The 22738-nt window shown below is 49.5% G+C and overlaps 1 protein-coding gene across 5 annotated transcripts in view; it reads left to right on the forward strand.

The window, feature by feature from the left end:
* The window catches only part of LOC143929724 (hemicentin-1-like), a 419992-nt gene that overhangs the window by 367020 nt on the left and 30234 nt on the right, over positions 1-22738 (forward strand). Inside the window, exons 7-8 of one of the 5 annotated variants that reach the window (XM_077453694.1) lie at positions 12476-12778; positions 16900-17205. The exons of the other annotated variants lie outside the window; for them this stretch is intronic. Coding sequence (XP_077309820.1) covers positions 12476-12778; positions 16900-17205 — 609 coding nt within the window. The remainder of the gene's footprint in view (positions 1-12475; positions 12779-16899; positions 17206-22738) is intronic. 5 annotated transcript variants of the gene reach the window in all.

Raw genomic sequence — 22738 nt, forward strand, 5'->3', positions numbered from 1 at the left:
AAGCCTTTAAAGTTAGCACTTGCATTTTCGTGTCCCATAGACTTTAATAGGGTTAACATGTTCCCTATAACTTTTTGTCTGTTCGCATGTTCTGGTGCATGCGTGAGGGCATTCAATATGATTTTAAAGAACAGTATTTCTTTTAATTTTAAAGAGCAATATGTACAGGAGTGTGGAGGGTATGACAGTGGGCACTATGTACAGGAGAGAAGTGTGGAGAGTAGAACAGTAAGCAGTAATTACAGGAGAGGAGTGTGGAGGGAGGGTATGATGGTGTGTAGGGATGAGCTTCGTGTTCGACTCGAACATCGGCTGTTCGCCCGTTCGGTGAATTCCGAACGTTATGGGCCATTCGCGTCAAATTCGTGTGGCGCTCACGGCCCACAATGCACTGCGCCATCGCAGTGCATTGCTGGCTCATGACTGGCCAAGCATGCACTGTGACCCCGCATGCTTGGCCAATCACAGCGCTGGCAGCGAGGAGAGCCATGATTGGCCATAGGCAGGATGCCTGTGGCCAATCATAGCTCAGGCTGTGAAGTACACGCCCCACACTATATAAGGCCACCAGCGCGGCGGCCTTGTGTAGTGTGTTGGCGTCTGTAGCAGTTAGTGGGTGTTCTGTGTACCTTCAGCACAATATACACCGATCGTTATCGGCCGATTTTTCTTTCTTGCTCTTCTGTAGTGGTTGTTGTCTGCGTGCCCTGACCGCAGTATACACCGCTATATCCACCTATATAGCTAGCTATATTTCTCTTTTTTAATAGAGCTTGCAGTCAGTGGTAGGAGATTGTGCGTGCTGTCTGCGTGCTCTGAACCCAGTATACACCGCTATATCCACCTATATAGCTCTTCTCTAATTGAGCCATCTGCCATCTGCAGGAGTTAGTGGATGTTGTGTGTGCCTCCAGCACAATATACACCACCCAATTGCTGGTTTTCCCAACTCTCTTCAGGCCATTACCATGTCTGGAAGGCCAGCAAGGAGAGGCAGACAGGCGCGAGCCGATAAAAGAGGGCAAGCAGGCTCTGTGTCTATAGACAACAGTGCTGGTCGTGGACGCGGTGCATCGTCATCATCAGCACGTGGCCATGGGACATGCTTGTCCTTCTTTTCGGCAGCTGGACATGTTGAGCCGCAACATGCCAACAACTTGGTAGAGTGGATGACCAAGCCCTCTTCATTCTCCGCATCCTCTCTCACCCAGGCTCAGGGTATTAGCAAAGCAGCTGCCAATGCATCGTCTTCCTTCCTCTCAATGTCATCATCAGTGACTCTTTCCCTAGATCCACCACGTCCTCCTGAGGAGTCTCCTGAACTCTTTGAGCACAGTGTTGGGTACATGCTCCAGGAGGATGCCCAGTGTTTTGTAGGCTCTGATGATGACACTCAGCTAGAGGAAGGCAGTAGCGTGAATGCAGAGAGAGGGGATGCTCAAGGGCAGCAATTTGGCAGTCATGTTCCACAAGCTGCAGCATACTGCCAGGTTTGCTCCAGCGATGAAGAGGGAGGGGATGATGAGGGCACTGACTCCACGTGGGTGCCTGGTAGGAGAGAGGAGGAGGAGGCACATCTCCTACTAGGCAGAATGCCCTCCGGGGGCCAGCTTAGGGGCAGCACACCAACTGAATCACACAGCAGAGCTCCGCCTGTGCAGGGCGCTGCCTCTGCATGTTATTCCAAAAGTTCTTTGGTGTGGGCCTTTTTTGAAACGAGTGCATCAGATCGCACTGCTGCTATTTGCAACATATGTCTCAAGCGTATCTCGCGTGGCCAAAACATCAGCCGCTTGGGCACCACATGCTTGACCAGACATATGTTGACCTGCCATGCAGCTCGTTGGCAAGCGTACCTCAAAGACCCACACCAAAGAACAAAGCGGACCTCTCCTTGCTCCTCATCAGCTGGCATCTCCAACCCCACTAGACCTTCAGTCCTCTCTGAAACCTGCTCTGAGAGGAATGAAGATGTAGAATTAGGTGTGTCACAGCCAAGTACTTGTGGGCACTCTGCTAGCAGTACACCCACGTCCGATTATAGCAGGCAAATGTCCCTGCCCCAGCTGCTGGACCAGCGAAAGAAGTTCACTCCCAGCCATCCACATGCCCAGTGGTTGAATGCTAGCTTGGCTAAATTGCTAGCACTTCAACTGCTGCCTTTTCAGTTGGTAGACTCAGCCCCCTTCCGTGAGTTTGTACAATGTGCGGTTCCTCAGTGGCAGGTCCCCAAACGCCACTTTTTCTCACGGAAGGCGATTCCGGCTCTCTACCGGCATGTGGAAGGCAATGTCCTTGCCTCGCTGGACAGGGCGGTCAGCGGTAAGGTGCATATTACCGCTGACTCATGGTCCAGCAGGCATGGACAGGGACGTTACCTGTCTTTCACGGCCCATTGGGTCACTCTTCTGGCAGCTAGGAAGGATGCAGGACAAGGTGCAGTAGTGTCGGAGGTTGTTCCGCCACCACACCTCCAAAATGCTACTATTGGTTGTGACACACCTCTCTCCTCCACCCCCTCCTCTTCTTCCTCCATGGCCTCTTCCAGTGCTCTGTCCTCAGAACCAGCGGTGCTCCGTAGGCGTTCCAGGGGCTACGCAAGTACGCAGGCAAAACGATGCCATGCCGTGCTTGCGCTGGTTTGTTTGGGGGACAGGAGCCACACTGGGGCAGATGTTTTGTCAGCTCTGCAGGGGCAGGCCGAGAGGTGGTTGACGCCATGCCAGCTTAAGTCAGGAATGGTGATTTGCAACAATGGCACCAACCTCCTCTCCGCCCTCCGACAGGGACAACTGACCCATGTGCCCTGTGTGGCTCACGTCCTTAACCTGGTGGTTCAGCGGTTCTTGGGCAGATACCCGGGCTTACAGGATGTCCTGAAGCAGGCCGGGGAAGTCTGTGTGCATTTCCGCCGATCATTTAATGCCTGTGCTCGGCTGGCTGAGCTCCAAAAGGAGTTGAACCTGCCCAAGAACCGCCTTATATGTGACATGTCCACCAGGTGGAACTCAACATTGGCCATGCTGCAGCGGCTGCACACGCAGCAGAGGGCCATCAATGAGTACCTGTGTGACTACGGCACCAGGACAGGGTCAGGGGAGCTCGGTTTTTTCTCACCACGCCAGTGGGGCATGATCAGGGATGCATGCACTGTCCTGTCACCGTTTGAGGAGGCCACAAGGATGGTGAGCAGTGACAGTGCATGCATCAGTGACACTGTACCTCTTGTCCACCTCTTGGAGCATACGATGCGTGGAATAATGGACTTGAGGCAGAACAGAGGCAGGAAGAGGAGGACTTCCTTGCCTCTCAAGGCCCCCTTTATCCAGACAGTGTTCCTGCTGTGCCACCCATCACACAGGAAGAAAATGAGGAGGAGGAGGAGGATGATTGTGTCAGCATGGAGGTGGAGGCTGGCACTCGGCATCAGCAACAGTCCCAAGAAACCCATGGACTTGTACGTGGCTGGGAGGAGGTAGCTGCGGATCATGTTGTCCTTAGTGACCCAGAGGACTCCGGACCGATTGCCTCAGCTAACCTACACTGCATGGCCTCCCTGATCCTGCAAAGCCTGCGGAAGGATCCTCATATTCTTCGGATCAAGGAGAGGGACCATTACTGGCTGGCCACTCTCCTTGATCCACGGTACAAGGGTAAGGTTGCCGACCTTATCTTGCCGTCGCAGAGGGAGCAGAGGATGAGACATCTCCGGGAGGCCTTGCAGAAAGGTCTGTGCAACGCGTTCCCAGAGACTGGGAGGTTACAAACTCCTGGTCCTGGACAACGTGTTGCTGAGGCATCGGTCAGAAGGAGCGGTGGAGAAGGTGGCCGTCTGACTGATGCTTTCAGACAATTTTTTAGTCCACAGCCCCAAGGTATGATCGGTTCCAGCAACCATCGCCAGCGTCTGATTTACATGGTGCAGGAATACCTAGGGGCAAGGTCAGACTTGGACACCTTTCCCACCGAAAATCCTCTGGCTTACTGGGTCTTGAGGATGGATCACTGGCCAGAGCTTGCACAGTATGCAATTGAGCTACTGGCCTGTCCTGCATCCAGCGTTCTTTCGGAACGCACCTTCAGTGCTGCTGGTGTCTTTGTAACCGATCACAGGGTGCACCTGTCCACCGACTCGGTTGATCGGCTGACCTTCATAAAAATTAATCAGTCTTGGATCACCACCAACTACCAAGCACCTGAAGCTGATGTAACCGAATAATTTTTTTTGAAATATCACATCCCTTCAAGACTGTCTATGCTGATGCTGAGTGACTGTCCTGTTATGTTGATTGTCTATCCTCTTCCTCCTCCGCTGATATGTTGGAAGAACATTTTTGGTTCTGGGTGATGCCATCAGCCCAATTTTTCTGCCCCTGTTTAACAGGGGTGTTTAATTACAATTTTTGATGCAATGCTTTGCAGCAGGGCTAATTCCTGCACTAAAACTAGAGTATATGGGAGAGGTTGCAGTGTCGTGGCACCAGCACCAGTGCCTAAGGCCCAATTTTTCTGCCCCTGTTTAACAGGGACATGTACTTACAATTCTTGATATAATATTTCACAGGAGGGCCCGTTCCTGTGCCCACCCAGAGTAACTGTGAGGACTTCTAATGTTGTGGCACCAGCACCACAACCACCAAAGGTCAATTTTTCTACCACTGTTCAACAATGGCATGTAATTACAATTCTTGATATAATCGTTCACAGCAGGGCGCTCCAGCGCCCACCAAGAGTCAATTTGAAGGCTTACAATGTTGTGGCAAAACCAACACCTTGTTCCGCCATTTCTGCAGAGCATATAGGGCAGGCCCCTACTTTCAAACATCCAACTTACAAACATCTCCTACTTGCAAACGGAAGGAGACAACAGCAAGTGAGATGAAAAAAGATGGACGACAAAACAAATTATACAGGGGTGATAACCCTTCCCTATGTTTTCCAAAAAGCTTAAAAATAGTTTTTTTGACTGGAGCTACACTTTAAAAATGTACCAGTTGAAAATTACAAACAGATTCAACTTAACACAACAAACCTACACAGTCCCTGTCTTGTTTGCACCGCCTGTATACTGCTGTTCTGATGGCAAAACAAATTATACAGGGGTTTCCCTTAATATCCGTACAAGACCCAAAGGGGAGGCCATGCAGCGTAGGTTAGCTGAGGCATTCGGTCCGGAGTTCTCTAGGTCACTAAGGACAACATGATCCGCAGCTACCTCCTCCCAGCCACGTACAAGTCCACGTGTTTCTTGGGACTGTAAATCATCCCTACAAGACTGCTGCTGCTGCTGATGCTGAGTGCCAGCCTCCACCTCCATGCTGACACAATCATCCTCCTCCTCCTCTTCCTCCTCCTCATTCTCTTCCTGTGTGATGGGTGGCACAGCAGGAACACTGTCTGGATAAAGGGGGCCTAGAGAGGCAAGGAAGTCCTCCTCTTCTGCCTCTGTTCTGCCTCAAGTGCCCTGTCCATTATTCCACGCAGCGTATGCTCCAAGAGGTGGACAAGAGGTACAGTGTCACTGATGCATGCACTGTCACTGCTCACCATCCTTGTGGCCTCCTCAAACGGTGACAGGACAGTGCATGCATCCCTGATCATGCCCCACTGGCATGGTGAGAAAAAAACCAAGCTCCCCTGACCCTGTCCTGGTGCCGTAGTCGCACAGGTACTCATTGATGGCCCTCTGCTGCATGTGCAGCCGCTGCAGCATGGCCAACGTTGAGTTCCACCTGGTGGGCATGTCACATATAAGGCGGTTCTTGGGCAGGTTCAACTCCTTTTGGAGCTCAGCCAGCCGAGCACTGGCATTAAATGATCGGCAGAAAAGCACACAGACTCTCCTGGCCTGTTTCAGGACATCCTGTAAGCCCGGGTACCTGCCCAAGAACCACTGCACCACCAGGTTAAGGACGTGAGCTACACAGGGCACATGGGTCAGTTGTCCCTGTCGGAGGGCGGAGAGGAGGTTGGTGCCATTGTCGCAAACCACCATTCCTGGCTTAAGCTGGCGTGGCGTCAACCACCTCTCGGCCTGCCCCTGCAGAGCTGACAAAACATCCGCCCCAGTGTGGCTCCTGTCCCCCAAACAAACCAGCGCAAGCACGGCATGGCATCGTTTTGCCTGCGTACTTGCGTAGCCCCTGGAACGCCTAGAGCACTGAAAGAGGCCATGGAGGAAGAAGAAGAGGAGGGGGTGGAGGAGAGAGGTGTGTCACAACCAATAGTAGAATTTTGGAGGCGTGGTGGCGGAACAACCTCCAACACTACTGCACCTTGTCCTGCATCCTTCCCAGCAGCCAGAAGAGTGACCCAATGGGCCGTGAAAGACAGGTAACGTCCCTGTCCATGCCTGCTGGACCATGAGTCAGCGGTAATATGCACCTTACCGCTGACCGCCCTGTCCAGCGAGGCAAGGACATTGCCTTCCACATGCCGGTAGAGAGCCGGAATCGCCTTCCGTGAGAAAAAGTGGCGTTTGGGGACCTGCCACTGAGGAACCGCACATTGTACAAACTCACGGAAGGGGGCCGAGTCTACCAACTGAAAAGGCAGCAGTTGAAGTGCTAGCAACTTAGCCAAGCTAGCATTCAACCGCTGGGCATGTGGATGGCTGGGAGTGCACTTCTTTCGGCGGTGCAGCAGCTGGGGCAGGGACATTTTCCTGCTATAATCGGACGTGGGTGTACTGCTAGCAGATTGCCCGGAAACACTTGGCTGTGACACACCTAATTCTACACCTTCATTCCTCTCAGAGCAGGTTTCAGAGAGGACTGAAGGTCTAGTGGGGTTGGAGATGCCAGCTGATGAGGAGCAAGGAGAGGTCCGCTTTGTTCTTTGGTGTGGGTCTTTGAGGTACGCTTGCCAACGAGCTGCATGGCAGGTCAACATATGTCTGGTCAAGCATGTGGTGCCCAAGCGGCTGATGTTTTGGCCACGCGAGATACGCTTGAGACATATGTTGCAAATAGCAGCAGTGCGATCTGATGCACTCGTCTCAAAAAAGGCCCACACCAAAGAACTTTTAGAATAACGCACAGAGGCAGCGCCCTGCACAGGCGGAGCTCTGCGGTGTGATTCAGTCGGTGTGCTGCCCCTAAGCTGGCCCCCGGAGGGCATCCTGCCTCGTTGGACATGTGCCTCCTCCTCCTCCTCCTCCCAGGCACCCACGTGGAGTCAGTGCCCTCATCATCCCCTCCCTCTTCATCGCTGTAGCAAACCTGGCAGTATGCTGCAGCTTGTAGAACATGACTGCCAGATTGCTGTGCTTCTTGAGCATCCCCTCTCTCTGCATTCACGCTACTGCCTTCCTCTAGCTGAGTGTCATCATCAGAGCCTACAAAACACTGGGCATCCTCCTGGAGCATGTACCCAACACTGTGCTCAAAGAGTTCAGGAGACTCCTCAGGAGGACGTGGTGGGTCTAGGGAAGGAGTCACTGATGATGACATTGAGAGGAGGGAAGTACCCTGAGACTGGGTGAGAGAGGATGAGGAGGATGAAGAGGGCTTGGTCATCCACTCTACCAAGTCATTGGCATGTTGCGGCTCAACATGTCCAGCTGCCGAAAAGAAGGACAAGCGTGTCCCATGGCCACGTGCTGATGATGACAATGCACCGCGTCCACGACCAGCACTGTTGTCTCTAGACACAGAGCCTGCTTGCCCTCTTTTATCGGCTCGCGCCTGTCTGCCTCTCCTTGCTGGCCTTCCAGACATGGTAATGGCCTGAAGGGAGTTGGGTAAAACAGCAGTTGGGTAGTGTATATTGTGCTGGAGGCACACAACACCCACTAACTCCTGCAGATGCCTTTATTATAGAACACCAGAGATAAAGGGGTATATACAGATGTATACTGTGCTGTGCTGGAGGCACACACAACTTCCAATAACTCCTGCAGATGACAATTGGGCCCAAATAGAGAAGAGCTATGTAGGTGGATATAGCGGTGTGTACTGGGTACAGAGTACGCACACAGCACGCACTATCTCCTAACACTACTGACTGCAAGATCTATTATAAAAGATAGATCACTAGCTATATAGGTGGATATAGCGGTGTATACTGCGGTCAGGGCACGCAGACAACAACCACTACACAACAGCAAGATCGAAAAACGACTGATAACGATCAGTGTATATTGTGTTGAAGGTACACAGAACACCCACTAACTGCTTCAGACGCCAACACACTACACAAGGCCGCCACGCTGGCGGCCTTATATAGTGTGGGGCGTGTACTACACAGCCTGAGCTATGATTGGCCACAGGCATCCTGCCTGTGGCCAATCATGGCTCTCCTCGCTGCCGGCGCTGTGATTGGCCAAGCATGCGGGGTCACAGTGCATGCTTGGCCAATCATGAGCCAGCAATGCACTGCGATGACGCAGTGCATTGTGGGCCATGAGCGCCACACGAATTTGGCGCGAATGGCCCATAACGTTCGGAATTCGCCGAACGGGTGAACAGCCGATGTTCGAGTCAAACGTATGTTTGACTCGAACACGAAGCTCATCCCTAGTGGAGAGTATGACAGTGGGCGTTATGTATATGTAGCGCCACCCCCGCAAGGGCCACTGTAATATACGGGTCTTCTGTCCCACACCAGTGATGGCTCACCCTCCCCAGGATCTCAGTAACACCAAAACACTGTTTTTAAACTTTTAGCTGGGCTTTATTAGAACTAGCAAAAAGCCCTGAAAAGAGATAAACTGATTAACAGAATACAAATATTAAGTGCAATAATTACTACAACTTCTCAGTAAAGGAAAATAGGATTTGTGTTCATTCACTTTAACCACCAGTGGGAGGCGTTGCCTGAAATGCACTGAATGAGTGATGAACAAAACTGTACAATACAAAGAATAATGTTCAACATTTTCCCAAAAGTGATATTACTGACTATAAGAGCCTACCGAGGTCTTGTAGGTTCTAGCTAACCACTGGCCAATGGGAATTCTATTCACACACACAGAGTAAAGCTAAAGATAAAGCTGCATTAACAGTAAATAGGACCTAGCAGATAGATCCACATACACAAGGACAGCATTAGATGCACTTGATATATCCTCCTTCCAGCAATCGGTAGATTGATCGCTGTCTCAGCTGACTGGATGGTGATGGGAGCAACACAGGCCACAGAAACCTCCATACAGGATGATGATGATGATGATGATGATTGCTGCAGTACTGAAACTGGTCTCTAGATGTCTCTGCACTGTTATCACATCTTCAGTAATCAGACAGAATAACACCCTGCAAACCCCCCTCTCATGTGTGCACCTTCCTCAGGAGAGTCACAGGAAGCATCGCAGGCTCTGGAAGTGCCCAGGAGATAAACACATGGGATACTTTCTTCTGTCTGCCTGCCACAATGCCAGTCTGTCTGTCCTCCTGTGTCCTCCTCTCTCTCCCCCAATCACAGCTCTCCTGAGTAGTTATCCAATCCTGTCTTTCATTGTTTTTGTTGTTAGGGGTGGGCTTCTTTCTTAGCTACAGCAGGACCCAATCTGCCTTCAATCCTGCAGCTATCAGTTTAGCCAGAAAATGCAATGCAATGTTTCAGAGAGCAATATTCTGCATATATTACAGAGGCAATACAAAGCCTGTGCTACATCTAGGAGAGAAGTGTGGAGGGTATGACAGTGGGCACTATGTATAGGAGAGAAGTGTGGAGAGTATAACAGTGGGCACTATGTATAGGAGAGAAGTGTGGAGAGTATGATAGTGGGCACTATGTATAGGAGAGAAGTGTGGAGAGTATGAGAGTGAGCAGTATGTATAGGAGAGAAGTGTGGAGGGTATGACAGTGGGCACTATGTATAGGAGAGAAGTGTGGAGAGTATGACAGTGGGCACTATGTATAGGAGAGAAGTGTGGAGAGTATGACAGTGGGCACTATGTATAGGAGAGAAGTGTGGAGAGTATGACAGTGGGCACTATGTATAGGAGAGAAGTGTGGAGAGTATGGCAGTGAGCACTATGTATAGGAGAGAAGTGTGGAGAGTATAATAATGGGCACTATGTATAGGAGAGAAGTGTGGAGAGTATGACAGTGAGCACTATGTATAGGAGAGAAGTGTGGAGAGTATGACAGTGGGCACTATGTATAGGAGAGAAGTGTGGAGAGTATGGCAGTGGGCACTATGTATAGGAGAGAAGTGTGGAGAGTATAATAATGGGCACTATGTATAGGAGAGAAGTGTGGAGGGTGTGACAGTGAGCACTATGTATAGGAGAGAAGTGTTGGACGTATGACAGTGAGCACTATGTATAGGAGAGAAGCGTGGAGAGTATGACAGTGGGCACTATGTATAGGAGAGAAGTGTGGAGAGTATGACAGTGAGCACTATGTATAGGAGAGAAGTGTGGAGAGTATGACAGTGAGCACTATGTATAGGAGAGAAGCGTGGAGAGTATGACAGTGGGCACTATGTATAGGAGAGAAGTGTGGAGAGTATGACAGTGAGCACTATGTATAGGAGAGAAGTGTGGAGAGTATGACAGTGAGCACTATGTATAGGAGAGAAGTGTGGAGAGTATGACAGTGAGCACTATGTATAGGAGAGAAGCGTGGAGAGTATGACAGTGAGCACTATGTATAGGAGAGAAGTGTGGAGAGTATGACAGTGGGCACTATGTATAGGAGAGGAGTCTGGAGGGTATGACAGTGGGCACTATGTATAGGAGAGGAGAATGAAGTAATCTGGGAAGGAAAAATGTAAAGGTTTGTGGAAGGATGTTTAGGGACTGCGTAGTGGCTAAGTGGGCCGCACATGGATTGAAATGACACTAATTAAGCAGAGACCAGCCATAGTCGATCTATGTATGGGCTAGCTGGTTTTACACAAGTCAACCTATTAACCGACTTGAGTAAAACCAGCCTGTCAGGTTTTCCCCAAAACAATCAGTGCTGCCAGCTATAGTTAGCAGCACTGATCATTGTATTGACTGGCAGAAGACAATAACACTGCGGGAGTGATCGCCCCATTCACAGGTCAGCGGGTGAGAGGGTGTGTGGCTGGGGAGAGATACTAGTCAGTCCCTGGGTAGGCACTGGTTAGTATCAGAGCCAGATACACACAGGTTACATACGTCACCATCGTTAGAGCGAGAGCAATAATTCTAGCACTAGACCTCCTCTGTAACTCTAAACATGTAACCTGTAAAAAAATGTAAAGCATTGCTTCGTACACAACAAAAAATCGTCCAACTTTAGTGTTTTTTTATGAAGGAAACATTGAAAAATTGCTGCGCAAATATCGTGTAGCATAAAAAGTTGCAAAGACCACCATTTTATTCCACAGGGTCTCTGCTAAAACAATATATAATGCTGGAGGGTTCTGAGTCATTTTCTAGCATTAAAAAAAATGATGATTTTTCCATGTAGGAGAGAAGTCTCAGAATGGGCCTGGGTGGCGAGGGGTTAATTATCATAAGTAATGTACAAATAATTATTATCAGCACTGTGATGTCATCCTCTCTGTCTGCTGCAGAGTCTTCCAGCTGTATTTATACTGCCGCTCTGTGTGCAGCTTCTGACAGGCTGTACAAGGAGCCCCGTATCTCCGGAACCATAGATGATAGAAGCCCCATATTTTAACCAGTGCTGGAGGGGGTCTTTAGCTACATACCTCCCAAATGTGGGGTCTCTGTGACTCCTGATCGCTGAGCTACAATCCTCAAAGTCAATCTGTTTTTTTTTTTGTTTTTTTTGGGCAAATGGGCCTATCTTGAGAAAGGGGCCTGGAGCTGCAGCTCCAATAGTCCCTATGTTAATCCGGCCCTGGGGGTGAGTGTTATACGCCGATAAATACGGTACATATAAATGCCACCGGTCTGCATCTATTTACATATGAGTGCCACCTTTATTTACATATTGATGCAGGTTATTTACATGTAAACACAGGGTCTGCAGGTGAGTCATCTGTACACAACAATAGGGCAGAGCTGGGAAGCATTAGTAGCAGCACTTCACACTGAGATATCGGGACACAGCACGGGACTAAACCTTAAGGGACAAGGGAATTTAAACTGGGATAGTTGGCAAGTATGAGGGAGGCTCTTTGAGGCCCACAACAATGATGGGGCCAGGGCAGCTGCCCCTTTTGCCTTGCCTTAAAAACGGTCCTGGGCCCATCCCTACTCTTAATGTTCCTCTATACTGGAGTTGCAGTCTGGTAGAAGTCTTCCCTTTTTTTCCTATGTAAGCTCTATCTTGCTCCTCTTTCCTCTGAATGTGACAGGTTTACCCCCAACTGACATCCATAAGATCAGATGTGTGATTTCTGAGCTGCCCAAACCTTCTGCTCACTCTTTGGTCTCTCAGCACTTTTCAGATCCTCTTCTCCATGGATTGTCCATATTCTGAGCAGTGCGATTCCTGCATCTATCCAGCGGCTGCTGTGACGTGGCTATCTCATGGTAATATTCTTAATACCATTATTCCCGCCTCAATTCTGTTTGCTTTATTTCAGCGGTTCCGGTATTGGACTCCATAGTGAAGACTCAGGAAGTTGTTTGTGTCGGTGAGAAGTTGGATCTCTCCTGTAGGATTCATTCATTCTACCCGTCAGACATACAAGTCACATGGTACAGGGAAGATGACATCATAATATCACAAACCACTCATCCCATCCAGGATAGTGAAGGAATGTATCATGTGACCAGCACTTCCAGTCTCACTCCAACAATGAAGGATCTGGAGAAGAAATTCCGATGTCAGGTTCAGCATGTCAGTCTATCGAGACCAAAACCCGTCATCTGGACACCAGAAATATGTAAGTGGGACAAATCTCTCCATACAATGTCATTTCACCTGAGACTTGATAAACAACAGCGCTACAAAAAAATATTTGGGGATTTGGATATCAAAACTGAAAATAAAAAATCTGTGTGATCCAAAGGAGAAAATCCTAAAGAAACGCTCCAATCTTGTGTTTCTCAGAGGTGTTTTTCATGGCCCTGTGTGTAACATCCAGTGTGACCCGCCACCATTCACACTAAGACCCCTTTCACACCGGGGCGTTTTGCAGGCGGTATAGCGTTAGAAATAGCGCCTGCAATCCGCCCTAAAGAAGCTGCACCATTGTCTGTAGTGTGATCCCAGAGGGCTTTCACACCGGAGCGGTGCGCTGGCAGGACATCAGGGAAAAGTCCTGCCAGCAGCTTCTTTGGAGCGGTGTGTTCACCGCTCCTCCAGCACTGCTCCCCATAGAAATCAATGGGGCAGCGCTGTAATTCCGCCGGCAATACGCCACTATCACAGCGTATTGCTGGCGGTTTTAACCCTTTCTTGGCCACTAGCGGGGGTAAAATCGCACCGATAGCGGCCAAAATGCGCCACAAATCCGGCGGTAAAACGCTGCTAAAAATAGAAGCGTTTTACCGCCCATGCTATGGGCGGTGTGGTGTGAAAGGGGTCTTAATGACCTCACCAGAGATAATGGCTGGTCAAGCTATAGACCAGCTACTGCGCACATTGCTGATCCCTTTAAAAGTCAATGGCTCCAGACTGAACCCTCTCATACAGGCCACACATACAGTAGAACATAGTGGAGATTATCACCATAGTGCCTGACACTAGGGTAACAACGCTTGTTCATGTAGCCTATTGTCTCCGGCTGGTGATTCAAGCCACAAGCAGGACACTAGCATGCCCAGTGACATCAGTGTCCTTGTCCCGCCCTACGCGTTTCACCGTGTGACGTGCTCGTGTCAGGAAGCAAAAGCTCTGCTGACTTCCATCATCCAATCACGTGCAAGCAAAAATGATGTTGTTTTGTTATTTTCCTTGCACATGATCGGATATTCTTTGCAAAGTGAAGCTTTACCTCATTTACTAAGATCTGGAGCAACTGCACTTTGCAGAGTGCACAGTCAATTTGCATTTAGTAAATCAACCTTTATGAATATGTGGGTGTTTTGATTATTTTAAATAAAGCCTGTTTTCTTCAAAAGTTTTTACACTATGGAAGCCTTCCCTTTTCTATCTTGCCTCTACAGTGCCTTGAAAAAGTATTCATACCCCTTGAAATTCCCCACATTTTGTCATGTTACAACCAAAAACGTAAATGTATTTGTAGCGGTGGGCTCCTGAAGAAAGTTAAACTTTACCCAAACTACAGTTTGGTTTGGGTCTATTTGCCTAAATTGGACTTCTATGTCAGTCTGACTGGGCTGTGAGATGTTCAGCCTGGCCACAGGGGGCACTGTCTCTGGTGGCAGGTGTGGAACTATGGTCTGGTCAGGCGCTTAAGTTTCTCTCTTTCGGAGCAGGTCAGTGGGAGTGGCCCTCTCGCTGTGCCCTCTGGGAGAGGGTATTTAAGATGTGGATGTCACGTGGTTCGGGGTTCTGGTCCAGTATGATGTGCTGATTACATGGTCCTCCTGACCAGCCCCCTGGAAGGCTATGGCCTGGGGTGCGGATCCACCTGACTTTGATGCCTCTGGGCTGGCTAGCCCAAGGCATGGAGTGTAAAGGAGGATTCTGAGGTGGTTGGGTGCCGTCTCTGGTTCGGGAGAGACCCAGTGTACTTCCAGCATTCCAGGGGAGGACTCTTCAGAAGAACACCACGTACGGGTTGGGTTTCTTAACAAGAGCCTGGAAGGGCTGAAGTTACCGAAAGAATACGGTTTTGTGGTTATCACCAAGCTGGCTGAGAGATCCAGATATCCTACAAGTGTTCTACAGATTAGTTTCCTACATGTTCTACAACCACGTCTGTGGCAGAGACTTGTTCCTGAGTAACACCTTGTTGGCTGCGAGACCTTGTGAGAGACGGACTGTCCAACCCGAGTGATCATCCAGCTGTGATTGGCTGTTCTCTGGATGCAGTCAAAGTAAGAAAGTTCTTTAACGTTTTCTGGACTTTGACATTGAGAGAACCTGAACTTCCCTTCCCAACCCTCTGATCCCAAGTTGAAAGACTGTTCAATGTTTTGAGTTTTTTGCAAATAAAATCCATTCAAGTGGATCTGTTGTCAGTCTCAAGTTACTGGGCCACCTACCACCGGACATCCCCTAGACGTGTCACAAGGAGAACGGAAGGTAACAGTAAGCCCAAAAATAACGAGCAGCTCCTTCGGGGGTTAATGCTACAAATACATTTACGTTTTTGGTTGTAACCTGACAAAATGTGGTGAATTTCAGGGGGTATGAATACTTTTTCAAGGCACTGTGTGTGTGATCAGGACCTGTATGAGAGGGTTCAGGGATGCAGTCTGGAGCCATTAACCTTTAAAGGGATCAGCAATGTGCGAGTAGCTGGTCTATAACTTGACCAGCCATTATCTCTGGTGAGGTCCATTAGTGTGAATGGTGACGGGTCACACTGGATGTTACACACAGGGCCATGAAAAACACCTCTGAGAAGTTTATATAACACAATATTGTGATGTTTCTTTGCGATTTTCTCCTTTTGGATCTCACAGACTTTTTATTGATTTCTGATTGGACAATTTTTTTGGGCGCTTTTTTTTTCTTCTATTATTCGCACTTCATTAGCACTTTATGATTATGCAATTGTTTGCACGATAATATTGGATTGTTTTTGTATATGTTGGTCATTTTATATAATATGTTATTTTCTGCTTATTTTAGCAAATATTGTATATGACTGAAAACTATTATTTAGTCATTAGTGCAATTTATGAGGGAGCACAGAGGGTCGCACAGACCAGCGCTGCTTGTTTTTTTTTCTAACTACCTTTCTGAGACTCCTTTTAGATGTGAAAATAAGGGGACATTTACTTCTTCAGGGGGATTGGATGTAACCAGTGGCGTAACGAGAACCTTCAGGGCCCCGATGCAAGAAACCATGAAGGACCCCCCTGAACCCCAGCCAGGGCCCTTCCTTTCGAGTCCGGCGGTGGAACTCCAGGGTGTGGTCACAGGTATGACCTTTGTGAGCCCTGTAGTTCCACCACTGGCATCAGTAGTTTTTTTTATTATTTTATTTTTTATTTTTAGGTGCCCCATTGGGGGACTGTCCCTAGGCAGGATGGGGTCCCCGTTCCCAGAAGAGATGAGGTCCTTTTCTCCAGGGCAGATGAAGTTACTGCCCCCAGGTGAGAAGGGGTCCCTGTCCCCAGGGGAAGTGGGGGTCCCTGTCCCCAGGGGGAGATGGAGGGGGGTATGTAATGGTGTGTGGGGGATGGGGTCCTCTCACTCACCATGACCAAGCTGCAGGCCGCGCACTCATCCATGTTGGCCTGGGCTCCATCCAGTGTGCTGGACGGGTGATCAGCATATCTCCCAGAAAGACCTTTCATCATCTGTGTATGACGGGGGAGGAGGGGGGCTGGCAGACACGCCTGCAGTGTCCTCCGGGGGGCTCTCATAGGGCTGCACTGCATCCGTGTGCTTAATGTTTGTTTACCCGGGAGAAGTATGCAGTGCAGTGTGGGCCGGACTTGGGGGGGGGGGGGGCAGGACTCTGGCTGGGGAGAACAGACATTGGACTGAGCGACAATGCATGGAGCAGGAGAGGAGTACTCTGAGGAGCCGGCTGAAGACACAGGTCATGCGGGGAATGCACAACTAAAGAGCAGTCAATGCGATAGTCAAGCATGGAGCTCTGCTAGTCACCCTCCACCTCCAGCTACCCGTGTGCATGGTGCACTGGTACCCCCAGCTGCCTATGCTGCTGCTGGCCATATGTAGAGGGGGCTGCATGGGCCCCCTGCATCACAGGGCCCGGTTGTGGTCACGACTGCTGCACCCCCTATAGTTACGCCCCTGGATGTAACTGACAGGAAGTTCCCACCACAATGAGAGGACAGTGCAGTCTGGGAAATGTGTCCTTCCATCCAATATCCCGATATTATACAGAGGGGGGGACTCATTTATTTATTTATTTTATTTCATGACGTATAACACTGGGCTTCCTCTATATTGCAGTCTCTCCGCCCACTCTGGGTGACATACAATGTGACCCCGCACAGCCTGAGCCTGGGAATACGGTGACGTTATCCTGTGCAATCAGTAATATGCATCCTGGAGATCCCACAATTCATTGGTTTCGGGGATTATGTTATCACGGTGATTGGACAGAAAAGTTCCAGAAAGATCCAGAATCCAAAATATTCTCCGGAACCACAGAGCTGACATTCACCCCGACATCTGAAGATCACGGACTTCCTATCCGCCTGGGGATCACTCATGGTGGAAAGACTTTTCAAAAAGAATATCCGCTACACCTGAAAGGTAATGAGATCTTCATTCTCCTTCTAGATGATGGTGATAAGTTCAGTAGATGGATGATATATATATATATAGACAATGATGTCCTGTGAAGGTGAGGCTGTAATAAAACCAGACTATGAACACACAGACAGTACTATAGTACAAGAGGGCGCGTATGGCGGGATGTACAGAGAGTTTTCCATCTCCATTACTACAGAACGTTGATAGGGATGAGATATACCGACCTATGAAGAATTCCCACCGATGTACTGTGATGGGAAGGCTGGGAGGGGTGGGAGGGGATCTGATCTTATAGAAGAGAACCTCCGTATTGCTTTATACAATAATACAGCTACAGAGATGGAGACTTCCACACTATACAATCATTTCATACAATCAGCCTTTACATGATGCCGTGATAAAATTGGAGGGGCTTCAGGTGGTGAGTCTGGGCTTAGGAAGTTCCTCATGTGTGCCGTGGTGGTTGGAAATGTAGTCATTGGTCCTATAATATGTGTTGCTACGAGTTCCTACATCCATACATTTCCTCCTGCGGCCAGACATCCCTTAGACACACTCCTTTATTCCCCGTACACACGGGTCGGACAAAGTTGTCGGAAAATCCAGTCGTTCTTAAACTGGAAGTAAATTCATCGATTTAAACAGTTAAAAAAAAAGGCATTCCGGGAAGGCTAACTGCACATTGGCTGTTCTCTCAGCCAAACTATCAAACCATCCAATGGCTGGTGTCATAACGGATCACATGTGCAGCACCATAGCAGTTGAAGATTAAACAGAGGCAAAGATGGCGGCTTCCTTGGCTGAAAACGACAGGGGAGTTCACTTCCACTTTAACGAGGTGACGTACAACACGTACATCGGGACTATAAACGGGGGCCAGCAGCCAATAGCTTTCTTCTTGTAATTTGTTCTGAGCATGCGTGGCACTTTGTCCGTCGGAATTATCTACACACGATCGGAAAATGTTTTTTTTGTTTCAGTTTCAAAACTTTGCAAATAAGGAAGTTTTCTCCTTCACTGATGGGCACTGATGGGGTTACACTGATGGGCAATGATAAGGTGACACTGATGGGCACCAATGAGGTGGCACCAATGAAGTGGCACTGATGAGGTGGCATTGATGGACACTGATATGTGGCACTGATAGGCGGCACTAATGGGCACTGATGGGTGGCACTGATGGGCAACACGGGTGGGCACTGATAGGTGGCACAAATTGGTACTGATAGCTGGCACGGATTGGCATGGATGGGCATGGATAGGCGGCACAGGTGGGCATGAGTAGGTGGCACAGGTGGGCATGGATGGGCACTGATAGGTGGCATGGATGGGCACTGATAGGCGGCGCGGATGGGAACTGATAGGCGGCATTGTATTATAATATACTGTACTAATGGATGCCAATCAGTGCCAAACAATAATGCATGCCAATCAGTGATGCCCATTGTGGGCACTGATTGACATCCATTATGGGCAATGATTGGCATCCATTGTGGCACTGACTGGAATCCCTGGTGGTCTAGGGTGGCATACCTTGTCCTGGGCATCGCTGGTGGTCTGGTGGCGTCCCTGGTGGTCCAGTGTGGGCATCCTCGGGGGTCCTGTGCTGATAATCGATCAGCACAGACCCCCCCCATCAGAGGAGCAGCCGATCGGCTCTCCTCTACTCTCATCTGACAGACGCGAGTGAGGAAAAGCCGATCACCGGCTCTTCCTATTTACACTGTGATCAGCCGTGATTGGACACGGCTGATCACGTGGTAAAGAGTCTCCGTCGGAGACTCTTTACCGAGATCGTAGTTGCCGGGTGTCAGACTGACCCCCCCCCCCCCCGCAACAACGATCGCCGCGATGCGCGCCCCCGGGGGCGGCTCATAATCCTGATCACGTCATATGACGTCCGGTCAGGATTATGCAACCACTTTGCCACCGTCATTTTGTTATAGGGCGGGTGGCAAGTGGTTAAACAGTCAAATTTTGTTGTCATAAAAATTTTAGATCCAGATCTTAAACTTTGTGTGTCGGAAATTCCGCTGGAAAAAGTCCGATGGAGTCCCCACAAGTGATCGGATTTTCCGACAACATGATCTGATTGCTCGTTTTCCGCCGGAAATTCCAACCGTGTGTACGGGGTGTAAGTCAATGAACAGTCTTTTGCTTTTTTTTTTGTTTTTGTTATTTTATTAGGGGATGGAACTTGGTTGGGGAAGGGACATGAGATGGCCATAGAAACACTGAATAGTTGAAATGTTATAGCAATAGACGTGTCACACTTCTTCAGGTAGGATGTAGAAATGAGCGCTTCTCATTTCTTGAGATAAGACAAGATGGCCGACACTGAACTTGACAGACTTTTACCTCAGAACATCTCCAGCCACAGTCTTATGCCGCGTACACACGATCGGAATTCCGGCCAAGAAAAGACAGATGAGAGCTTTTCATCGGAAAATGCGACCGTGTGTACGCTCCATCGGAATTTAGCTGTCTGAATTTCCGCCAGCCAAAAATTGATAGCATGTTCTAAATTTTCCCCAACAGAAAAACTTTCTATCGGTAATTCCGATCGTGTGTATGCAATTCCGACACGCCAAAAATCACGCATGCTCAGATTCAACTACGAGAAGGAAGCTGTTGGCTACTGGCTATTGAACTTCCTTTTTCTAGTCCTGTCGTACGTGTTGTACGTCACCGCATTATAAACGATCAGAATTTGATGTGTCCCGTGTGTAGGCAAGACAGCTTGAGCCGAATTCCATTGGAATTCCGTTGGGAAAACCATCAGAGCTTTTTCCGTCAAGAATTCCAATCGTGTGTACATATGAAGCTTGCAGCCCCTCTGTATAAGGTCTTCAGTCAATTGATAAAGCCCCCCTCCAGGCTATTCTTACCAAGAAGCAGCCATAGGTACTCATGATTAAAAAGCTTCAAAATCTTCAGCCTGATCCAATGCCAGCAGGTACTTTCTCCAGTCTGCAGCCCTGCACCGCTCCAGGACCTCCCGGACAGCTAACACTGCTGAAAAAGTGCTTATATCCTGAACCGAACAGTGCTGGTGGCTGGAAAGTAGATCGCCCGCTACAGACGATAAACGCCAGAAAATTATTTTCGCCAGCATCTTCCCATCAACATTGAGAGGGCTAATGGATTGCCAATTCTCAATTCTCGAAGAATCCTTCCTCTTTGACAGAAGAATCCCCGCAGATTGTGGCATGGAGGGGGAGAGCGAAACCCCTCTCAGACAGCCATTAAATACCTCCACCAAATATGGGGCCAGAGTAACCTTAAAGTTCTTATAAAACCCGGCTGTCAATCCATCTGGCCCAAGTGACTTCTTAATGGCAAGCTTATCAGTAGCCCTAACCACCTCATCTGCTGTGATGTCCTCTGTTAAACTCCCAAAAGAACTGCCATTTCCCAGTCTTGGAATAGAATCCAGAAAACTTGATTTGCCTGCCGGATCAAGGTCCATCCTGCCCAGGAGATCAGCATAATATGACCTGCTGGTTTCCAGGATCCCTAACTTGGACTTCGCCAAGGAACCTGAACTGTCAACCAGGCCTACAACTGACTTAACTGCTCTACCTTGTTTGCAATTCTGGTAAGGGTCGGGCAAGTGATATTTCCCATAATCCCTTTCCAGAACCATAGAGGCATGCCTGTCATATTGACACTCCCTGAGCAAGAGTTTTATCTCAGAGATCATCCCAGGATCTCCATTATTCAACACAAGCCTATCAAGCCTTCTCCACAGACGCTGGTAGGTGACGTACTTATCAAGCTGTTTATTTCTTCCTATGGCCTTGAAAAACCCAACAATCCTTCATTTGTAAGCTCTCACTACTCTGACTTACTGCTGAAAAAGTCCATGATTGATACCTGTGCCTGAAAAAAATCCTCAAAGGATTGACTCACCTTTACATCAGCCAGGAGTGCTGAATTTAGCTTCCAGGTACCCTTCCCCCCAGGTGGTATATCGGGGCTATTCAGAGTCACAGACAGAATACAGTGTGTCCACCGCCTGACACACTGGTGCTGAGAAGGCAGAGTTCCCTTTAAAACAAACCTATCTATTCTACTCTATTATCTCGCTGAAAAGTAAAGGCTGTGTCGTCGGGGCAGCAATGAATGTGCAGAACAATCAAGAAAAAGCCGTCCAGTCCAGCCTGGCTCCGGTACCTTTCCTGTCCTTAGTACCGGTGAAGGTGTTAAAATCACCACTGAAGACAACTTGCCAGGCTGTACAAAGAAAAGGCTTAGGCCGCGTACACAAGGGCGGATTGTCTGCCCAACTAGGTTCGTCAGACAATTCGACAGACAGTCCGTCATACTTTTGAATGAACGGACTTGCCCACACACGGCACTTTTTGAGCGGACTAATTACAGCGGACTAAGTCCGCCATACAATCTGCCCAAATTTTGAAATGAACGGACTCGCCCACACACGCGGAGGAAAGTCCGCTCATTTCGAGCGCGTTTCCAGGTAGGCGGGGCCCGCGAAGGAGACGTCGCTGGCCCCGCCGCCTGGAATGGACTTAAAGGGGAACCCCAACGCTGAAAAAAATCGGCGTGGGGGTCCCCCCCAAGTCCACAACAGACCCTTGTTGGAGCACGCTACCCGGCCGGCCAGGAAAGGGGGGTGAGCGAGCGCCCCCCCCTCCTGAGCCGTACCAGGCCGCGTGCCCTCAACATGGGGGGTGCCTTGGGGAAGGGGGGGCCGCGCGGCCCCCCCACCCCAAAGCACCTTGTCCCCATGTTGATGAGGACAAGGGCCTCTTCCCAACAACCCTGGCCGTTGGTTGTCGGGGTCTGCGGGAGGGGGGCTTATCGGAATCCGGGAGCCCCCTTTAATAAGGGGGCCCCCGGATACCGGCCCCCCCTTTAATAAGGGGGCCCCCGGATACCAGCCCCCCACCCTATGTGAATGAGTATGGGGTACCCATTCACCTGTAAAATAAAAGTACCAAAAAAAAACACACGAGATAAAATATTTTATTGCACAGCTCCGGGGGTCTTCCGTCTTCGGGGGTCTTCTCGCCGGACTTCTCCACTATCTTCTTGTAGCTCTTTTGCTAGCGGAGGAGTCCGGCTTTCTTCCTCCCCGCCGCCGGCCTCTTCTCCCGACTTTGGGGGTCTTGTCCCCCTCTTTGGTTCTTCTGCCGGGCCACCGCGCCTTCTTATAGCTCTTTTAGAGGCGGTGGCCCAGTCTTCTGTCGCCGCTGTCGCCGCCGCCTTCCGTTCTTCTTCTTCTTCTTCTCCAGGAGATGTTGCCTCGACGCTCTCTCCGGCCGGAATGCCAGAGCCGCGATGCGCGGCCACTTATATAGTGACAATGGGGCGGTGTCACATGGTATATGTCACATGGGTTGGTGTCACATGGTGACCCCGCCCCCTTACGATGTCATAGTCCCCATGTGACATCAACCCATGTGACCAACCCATGTGACATATACCATGTGACACCAGAAGGCGCGGTGGCCCGGCAGAAGAACCGAAGAGGGGGACAAGACCCCCGAAGTCGGGAGAAGAGGCCGGC

The sequence above is a fragment of the Lithobates pipiens genome, unplaced genomic scaffold, assembly GCF_037356315.1.
Source record: "Lithobates pipiens isolate NorthernLeopardFrog02 unplaced genomic scaffold, aLitPip1_a1.2 Scaffold_24, whole genome shotgun sequence".
Taxonomy (NCBI): domain Eukaryota; kingdom Metazoa; phylum Chordata; class Amphibia; order Anura; family Ranidae; genus Lithobates; species Lithobates pipiens.